The 9195-nt window shown below is 42.9% G+C and overlaps 1 protein-coding gene across 6 annotated transcripts in view; it reads left to right on the top strand.

Moving 5' to 3' along the window:
• The window catches only part of arhgap9 (Rho GTPase activating protein 9), a 46378-nt gene extending 37829 nt beyond the window's left edge, over window positions 1-8549 (top strand). For 5 of the 6 annotated variants that reach the window (XM_005740038.1, XM_013912651.1, XM_013912652.1 and 2 more), the window contains exons 14-21: window positions 157-262; window positions 655-774; window positions 1233-1331; window positions 2875-2952; window positions 3248-3301; window positions 4091-4225; window positions 5494-5599; window positions 7457-8549. In XM_005740038.1, the coding sequence (XP_005740095.1) occupies window positions 157-262; window positions 655-774; window positions 1233-1331; window positions 2875-2952; window positions 3248-3301; window positions 4091-4225; window positions 5494-5599; window positions 7457-7643 (885 nt within the window). In that variant the 3' untranslated portion in view covers window positions 7644-8549. The remainder of the gene's footprint in view (window positions 1-156; window positions 263-654; window positions 775-1232; window positions 1332-2874; window positions 2953-3247; window positions 3302-4090; window positions 4226-5493; window positions 5600-7456) is intronic. The other variant, XM_013912655.1, reaches the window with a different exon arrangement.
• Window positions 8550-9195: the final 646 nt, after the last annotated feature.

Below are 9195 nucleotides of genomic sequence, written 5' to 3'. Positions count from 1 at the left end.
TTTTAATTTTAATTTCAATTCAGGTTAGATTTTTTTTTCTGTGCGCAGAGACCGTGCCAGCAGTGCGCAATTGCGCCTGCGCCCAGCTTAGAGGGAACATTGCACGTGCATCTCTGTAATGTCATTAACACACTGCTCCCTCTGGCTGCTTTTCAGGACCGTGAGAATCCGTTAGACAACGTCCTTCTGTACTCTCTGAGGAGGGCGGGCAGCGTGGAGATGCTGGACCAAAGCGGTGACGAGGACGACAGGCGACCATCTCGTAAGCCATCCTCACCTGATGCCTCGCTTCTTTCCCTGATGCCGCCATCTAAAAGCCCTCCCTGCCCCCCACTCCACTTTAATCACATCCTTTCTCTCCATCATCATCATCACTGTTTTTTCTAAACTTCCACACAGGCTTCTTGCATCCCTCCATCCTGTCTTCCATCCTCTCCTCTATCCAGCCCACTTACATTTTCACCCATCCTCCCTGGCAGATAATCCCCTCGTCCGTCCTCTCCCACCTCCGCCGTCGGCCCGCCCTCCCGCTTTTCATTCTCACCACCATCCCCTCTCATCTGCTTTCCTGCCCCACAGCCGAATGCCCCACACTGACCTCCTCCTCTTCCTTCTCTTTCCCTTCCTCCTCCTCCCGCTTCCCTCCTTCTGCAGTCCCTCGCTCGACGTCCAACCTGGAAAACACAGAGAGGAAAAGAGTGAAGACGCGGCTGAAGAAGCTGATCCTAAAGAGACCTCCTCTACAGGCCCTGCAGGAGAAAGGGCTCATTAAAGGTGAGATTTCTTTTTGAAGTCGCAGACCATTTAAATGCAAGTATCCTTTATTCAGCAGTATACAGGGTGAATCACAAAGTACATGTTCTCTTTGGCTTAGTTATTAATATTACACGACTGTGCTCTTACAGCAGAAACTGTTGCCTTTTAACTGAATTCCATCAGAGATAGGCAGCCAGGAAGTCTCAGCATTTATCTATAGTCCAACGATAGTATACAAGTATACAGCACAGGGCATGAGTTGCATTGCATCACCCAGTCTGAGTTAACTTTTCTGGTGGGAACGGAGTCAAACATGAAGGTTTTCTCCCAGAGTGAACAGAAAACTTATCAGTAAATTAACTTGGAGCTCTTACATCATGTCTTGGTTGAAAAAAAAATGTGCATGCAATCATCTGAGAAACATGTCTAAACAGACATAAAAAGCATGTTTGTGTCCACCTGTCATCGGCCCTCAGATCAGGTGTTTGGATGCAGTCTGGAGATGCTCTGTGAGAGGGAGAGAAGCACCGTCCCTCGCTTCGTCAGACTTTGTACTGAAGCTGTGGAAAGGAGAGGTACAGTCGCTGCAAACACACCTCCTGTTAATTTGATTCCCAACTCAAAGTGAACACATGAGAAATCACCCTCAGCCCTGTTTTGAGCGCAGTTTGACAGCAACTCTGAGCTCACGGTCCTCACAGTTCTTTGGCAGAACTCACCAAACACAAAGTCACTGATTGCCCGACAGAAAGCAGACACAAAATGTTCAGATTCGCAGAAGAGATCTTGACAGCTTGGCAGCCTGAAAAAGGTCTAAATGAGAGAAAATTGAGTTGTTTAGAGGCTGTTAAGAAACAATGCAGCGATAAATATTTAAGACACGGGAGAAAATGTGTGTGTTTTAGGGCTTTAAAAACCAGTTTGTGATGAATAAATAAAGATGTCTTGGGAGCAATACTTTCAGATCAAGACTTTTAACTATGTTTAAGGGTATGGAACAAACTTTAGGACAAAGTAAGCCAAACTTTACTGATTATTTCTGCACATATCATATATAATAATGAAATTAAGAGCATCTGATCTTTTCCCAAGTGTTAGGTATACAGGCTGCCATACTACTAGTTAAAGAAGGATGAAAAATACCCACCTTTTTCTTCGTCTTACCAACTTTTCAAAGCCTGTATGAATTCATTTGAATGTCAGAGATGACTAAGATATTATAATGAGCAATTTATTCACATCTGAGAAGCTTGGACCAGTTGATGATTATTTTAAGTGGTTACATAATTAATTGATTCTTCATATTTAAAACAGATTGTAAAGCAATGTGTGGTTTTGGATTATAGTTTAATCTGAATAAATAAGTTGCTGGATAACAAAAATATTTTTCTAACTTAGAAATGTATCCCGTTCACCAGGCCAGCTTTAGCCAGTAACCAGCTGCAGATTTAGATTTCATGTGACTGAGTGAAGTCAGTTCCAGCAACATGAAACATTAAGTGTTAGCGAGTGACTGTGAAGCGGTGTGCCTTATTTAAAGGTCACGCTACAGTTAACCATTTCACGTGATGGTTTTACAGAAAGACAAATGCTCAATAGCAGCGTCAGCGCAGGATACTTATAATCAATATGTGCGAAAGATTAAAATGTCAGGCTTGTTTTACAGCTTCTAATACTGAAAGCAGTGTGAGGAAAGCTGAAACTTAGAGCATTAGTACTCCTTTGTAACTGCTTCATCGAGCAGCATGGTGTGAAACATGAAGAGGAAGTTTAAATGTATTCATAGGCCTGGTCATATCCATGATTATGCTTTTGCATGAGCACATGATCAGACTTTTTTTTTAAGGTTTTGAAAACTGCTCTACTTACGTCTCCACTTACGCAACATAACAAACTGCATAACCTCTGCATACTGAATTATTGATTTGCAGAAGATTTGGCTGCCAAGAACAGCAAAACAATGAAGTGAGCTCAGACCGGCTCACAACTGAAGACACAATCTCTATCACTCATGAAGCTTAAAAAAAATGGTCATGTGATACTTTCATTTTGACTTTGATTATCTAAGGCAGCGGTGGAGATCCCCTTGTCTAGCATGCTTTGTTTGGTGTGTTGCAGGTCTGGAGACCGACGGCATCTACAGAGTATCAGGAAACCTGGCTGTGATACAGAAACTGCGCTTTCTGGTGAACCACGGTAAGGATGCAGGGGAGGGTGGGAAACTACTGACGATAACTGTTCTGTAATAACAGGGGGGGAAATATGAAGAAATTTAGGAGAGGATCAAAGTTGGCCTGTTTTTTTTTTTTTTCCTTTTTAGCAGAAATGATCTGTTTCAGTCGCTTAAAATCAAGACTAAATTTATCTCATGATGTTTTGTTTCAGAGTGCGTAACATAATGTTTGAAATCAGTCACTGTCCCACACTACACGACATCCTTATGATAACAGACACGGGGAAAAGCTGCCTGAGTAACTGTTGGTTTTTGCAGAGCGAGCGGTGACTACCGATGGCCGTTACATGTTCCCAGCGGAGTTGGTACAAGGTACATTCGGGCAGACAAGGCAAACCGCCGTTTTCACATCTTACTCAGCCTGCTTGGTTTTTGTGCATTACGTGTTGCATAATGTGAACACCTCAGTCAGAACCTCCCAAAAATACTCACCCACAGACTGGAGCGCAGAGCCGAGCCGAGGCGCAGACGGGCACCAAACTTTTCTCTTTTTTGTGTGGATGTGTGTGTTACCATTTGCTTAATGTATGTGTGTCCCTTAGGCTTTTGTGCTTCAAGTTTTCTGATGTAATAATGTGCAGCAGGTTGTACAGCGGCTTCTCACACAGTCCGTGGCTGCCACCAAGTGGCTGAAACAGAGAATCAGCTGCTCGTGAAGCGCTCTACTCCCCCAGCAACATCTCTGATGTTTCACATCATAAGAAAATAGAGATTTGTTGACTGCCGTATATCAATATCAGCCTCAAATTCGTTTCAGTGCCTCTTATAATCCAACATGAGAAGCATTAGTCTGGCTTGTGTCTAAAAAACAAGTGTGCTTTATCCTTTAAAGTGTGTGTGTACTTGTGCGCCAGTGTGTTTGTGCTTGTTACTTTTACAGAGCATCTCTATCTCCCTCCTGCAGCTACAAGCCTTCATGTTACGCCTCAGTGCTGAAGTGAATTTACACTTTGCTTATGTCAGCCAATCCTGTGACAATTGTGACTCTAAATTTAAACTCTTTGTCTCTGTATGTCGTATCCCTCTCGCCTTTCCTTCACTTCCCCTGACCCCGTCTGGCTGAATCTCTCCTCATCCTCCTCCTCTCCCTCTCTGTCTCAGAGGAGAAGTTGAATTTGGACGAGAGCGAGTGGGAGGACATACATGTCATCACGGGAGCTTTGAAACTCTTCTTTCGCGAGCTTCCCGAGCCCCTCGTGCCGTACGGCTTCTTCACCGACATTGTGGAGACAGTCAGTGAGTAACCAGTTTCAGCCCCGGACTGTTTATTTTGTAATCTGTATAAATATTCTAGATTAAGAGTGTGAAGTTAATTTTCCCACACGACCGGAAAACTGGGACTGCCCTCCACCACAGTCCCTGTTTCCGTTGGGAAAATGAATCGCCCACCCCCATCTTGAAAATAACTCAAATAGATTCTCATAACCTTTTGCCTCGTGCGCACGAAGTCAATTTTTAATGTGCTTCGTGTTTGAGGTGAGATATATTTAGGCTCAGGAAGATATTTGTCATTTCGTGCTTTTTACTTGGTAATAATGGTCCTGGCGATGCAGCTGCACAGTCAGCTTCTTAAACGTCTAGACCACCAGGACGCCCACTTTTTAATTTCACATATTATTTTCCTCTGTTGTAGTATTTTGAATACACACAACACAACTGTGGTCTTACTGAGTCAAAACCAGCGTAGGCTTGGTTAGAATCTTAAATCGTTTTCACTTTGTTTTCACACTTCACTCGACTCCCTTTCCATGTTTAGAAAATGTTATATCGTTATACTGATGCAGCATTTGCGTAAACACACACATATGTGTAAATAAATAAAAATCTTTACATTTTACGTCCTCAAACTTTCTCACAGCTATGATGAAAGGCATTTTTGTGAAGCTCTGTTTGAGTTGAACTGGAAACTTGTCACAGACGCCGTAAAACGATCAACAATTTTGCAATTTACTTTCACATGCACTACATTTTTTTCCCCTCCTTAAAATGTGAATCTTAAAAAGCCACAAATATTCAATTAAAAAAGGCCAGTGATGTGTCAGAATGACTCTTAAATCGTTTTTTGCATCGACTCCAGCAAACACTTATTATTAGTTTCACTTTATTTGTTATCTTTTGTGAGAATTTGCTGACAGTGAGAGTTGCGTTTCCTTTACTTATGTTCAGATTTCCTGCGCTTACATGATATGGCACTTTATCTCATTATCTTCTACTTATGCTTAAAGACAGGCAGGCAGACAATCTGGCATCTTACAGTAATTCCTCTTAGTAGAACATTAGCATATTAAAGATCAGGAAAATATTTTAAAAATGCATTTTGTCATCGATGCATTGGACACTTTTTGTAGACTGTGGGCACATGGATTGATCTGCAGATAAAGTGTATCCGATTAGATAGCGGATGCTCGTAATATGATATCAGTTGGGGGATGTGTCTAAAAATGCTAATAAAATGCATGATGACACTTGGCCTGATCTGATGCATATCTTGCTCTGTGTTGCAGAAATGTCAGACTATATGGACAAAATCGATCGCTTGAAGTGTCTGGTGCTCAACATGCCTCCTCCAAACCACGACACGCTACAGTTCATGTGCCGCCACCTCAAACGGTGAGAATAACCCATGTCTAGTGTTTATTCTACTGATGTGCTCGTGTTTTTTTTTTTTTTAGTCTGTGCCTGTTTTTATTGCCTGTAATGGTTCCAGTGCCCTTAAATGGGTAGAGTTCATAATGTTGGGTATTTCCTCGAGGCATTTAGGGACAAATGAATGAACCAGATGCCCTGGTAGGAAAGGAAAATATCTTCCTTTTCTTTTAAAACCTGACCACAAGAGGGGGCACTTCCCTCGTTGGTCTCCGAAATTTCTGTCGGGGATTCTTTGGCCACAGCTCTCAAAGTATGCCAGCGCTGAACCGGGATCACACTGTTGTTAACTTTGGGTCCCTGTGAAGATGAAAAGGCTGGAGGAAGATGAATGGTGTACAATGTTCTGCGAGCCAGTTCCTTTTACAGTACATAAAATGTGTGTTTTTTACCGCCTATGGTTTTTCCTTCCACTCCAGGGGTGAGTGTTCGTGTTCTGAGGACGATATTTGTGCCAGGGTGTGGTGGGCCCCATGAATTTGTCAACTCTGTGTCTTTCTCTCATTTTCTCTCCGCTGTCATTCCTTTCTCTGTTTCTCATTTATTATCTCGCTCCTTAATCAGGTCCCTCGCCTCCTCTTTTCCTGGCACGCTACCCACCTTTCCTGACTTCCTCTTTGTCCCTCTTTTCTCTCTTTTCACTCTCCCTTTCCTCTTCCTCCTTATGTCCTCCTCTTTTGATCCCTTTCTCCTTGTTCTCCCTCTTCCTGCTCGCTCTTCCCTCCCCCCCCCTCGCTCTCCTACTTGCCTCGAAGGTCCCATGGGAGCCTTGTGGTTCGTCTGCTGGAAGGCATACCAACACCACCGCCGCCACCACTGGAACCTCTCTCTCGTTCTCTCTCTTCTCCCTCTTCCTCGCTCGCTTCTTTTTTTCCCTCTTCCCTCTCCTCTCTCCCTTTTTTCCTCCTCTCTTTTTAATGTGGAAGTTTTGAGCAATTGCTGGCTGCTTCTGTGGCTTGGTGGGAATGGCATTTTTAGAAGAATGCCTCATGCTGTGGCTTTAACCATTCCTTAGTTCCCCCCCTAATCACACACACACACACTGTAACACACACATACGCTAGCATAGGTGGATGCAAGCAGCGGATTTAGAACACTTTTGTGCACAGATCCACGTTATAAAACCCAGATGCATGTACGTGAAAATAGATGCAAAAACAAGATGTGACAGATGGATATACAAGTTGATTCTTGTAGCTGACTTCCTGAGTTAAGTAAAAATTATAAAGATGTCACATCGTGACCACAAACATTAACCTTTAGGGGAAGGTTAGTTGTGGTCTCTATGCTTGCTCTATAACTTGACACGAGTCTGCAGTTGTGCTTGCAACTCTGTGAAAGTAAATGCTAATGGATGTATGCCAACACGAGCACAAGAGCAGTGCTAACGCTGCTAGAGCCGCGTCCAGTTTCTCAGTTTAGGGATTTAGCAGGATAACACTTGATGATTAGTTAAACTTTAATCTGATCATGACTCCAGCCAAAATGTTTCACGCCCATCCTGAGCTGTGCCATGTGTAGCTACTTCAGTGCTACTCCATCCAACAGCGGTTGAGACCTTTCACTCAAAACCACAAATGTCAACCTCATGCTGGTTTTAAGGAAATGTCAGGGATCACCAAAGTCAGTAAAGTCCATCCACTAGTTGCTGGGATATTTCAGTCTGAGCTAATGTGGTGGGAATGGATGACATCCCTAGAATCACTGAGCACGTGTCTCTAAAAATTCAGAAGCCGAAGCGATTCCAAATAGTTTTTGTCGGCAAAATTTATTATTTAAGGAGTTATTAACCTGCGCTGTCCACTCTCTCGTTTCCCGCAGAGTGTTGGAGCAATCTGAAACGAACAGAATGACCACCCAGAACATCGGCATTGTGTTCGGGCCGACGCTGATGCGCCCAGAGCGGGATAACGGCAACATGGCAGTGAACATGGTTTACCAAAATCAGGCAGTGGAGCTCATCCTCACTGAATTTGACCACATCTTCGGAACGAGAGGCCTCTCTTGATCTTTTGCTCCTTGACATCAGACAAAAGCACAAGTTTTGGAGCATTTGTCTTCCCTGCCTGTTGACTCATATGGTGTAAAATGGATTTCACATCAAAAGATAATTACGGGTTAAAAAGAACCAGGACAGAAAGCTGCTAATCATGACATCTGGCGTCCATATAAAGCCATGCTAAAACAATAATAGTAAAACAAGCCAATTTTAGCTCCAGTACTTGTGCCTTTGACTGCAGATGTGGAGCCCAGCCCCGGTGAACTTCACTGCTGGAACAGACGCCTCCTTGTCACTTTTCCTTGATGTTTCAGACTTGATCCAGATAAATAAAAAGCCGTAGAAGCGATAAATCTTCTCCAGCCTGTCCTGCTAGCGTGTTTCAGTCGGTAATAATCGAGGATTGGGAGGAGGAATGTGTCTTAAGCTAGCACTGAAACAAAACTTGGCGAAACCATCTCACTGTGAAAACACATGCACCAGCACCTCTTCAAACAAGGATGGACAGATCCTGCCTGGATAGACGTGCACAGGTGCCCACCTCTCCACCATTTTTGCAGGGTTTATTTGAAGGACAAAAAAGTAAAAGCATGAATTCAGTGGCAGGATGAATGTGCCAACAAGGCAGAAAATGTTCCTTTTTACCAAATAGTACTTTGTAGTGTCAGAGCAACCCTTATTTTACTAATTTGAATCTGTCTTCTATTTTTAATAGTGCAAATTCCTAATGTTAAGTTAAATATATTGTTGTAAATATGTGAAATACTGTCTTTCTCATCTAGTAGCACTTTGCATACAGTGTTCAACCTAAATATTACAATTAGCTAAATTCAAACTGATACTTTTGCTTTGAAATGAAGAGTGTTGGATCTGACTGTTTACTCCTCCTGCAATAAAAATATGTGAACAAACTGATTTGAGCCGCATTATGATATTTGCTCAGGATGTGTCCTGTCAGGTTGTTTGTTGTTTGAGCGATGGGTTCGCGTGAGAGATAGTAGAAGCGTGTGGAGCTATGCGGGCCTCGGAGACTCGGCGGGCGGAGGCATCCCCTGTGATTGGTGCAAATGCTGCTTTTAATAACAGAACAAAAGAGGAACTGGAAATGCATATGTTTTAAAAATGTGGATTTTCCCCCCAAACCCTCTCACTCGCTCACTCTGTGGCCTGGGTAATTTTATATTGACTGTGGGTTTGGCAAAAGACAAAAAAGAGCAGAAAAGAGGCACTGCTGTGGGGGTGGTGGTGGAGGGGGCTCTGCTCTGTTTTATTGGATGTATTTATTCATTTTTATGTTTGTATTATTTCAAGTCATGTGAGCACATTGGGAGGGGCTAAGATTATGTGCGGATGATTGATCAGGGAGTCTATGGTGCGCTTCCAGTTTGCTGCTTAAATTTGATCAACTTTTCACCGTAGACAAAGCATGTGGCTTGTGTGCATTTACTGCATTTACATTTACAATATGGCCATCAGTCAGCACTGCTGGCTTTTCATTTGTTTATTTTAATTTCTTTGTTTTATTTCTTCATCCAAACTTTCAAAATCATACCGAATGTTT

This window comes from Pundamilia nyererei, unplaced genomic scaffold (genome assembly GCF_000239375.1).
Source record: "Pundamilia nyererei isolate P.nyererei 1_Seehausen unplaced genomic scaffold, PunNye1.0 scaffold00096, whole genome shotgun sequence".
In the NCBI taxonomy this organism is placed as follows: domain Eukaryota; kingdom Metazoa; phylum Chordata; class Actinopteri; order Cichliformes; family Cichlidae; genus Pundamilia; species Pundamilia nyererei.
Note: the sequence above shows the minus strand (reverse complement) of the source record. Positions and strands in the feature narration are given on the sequence as shown.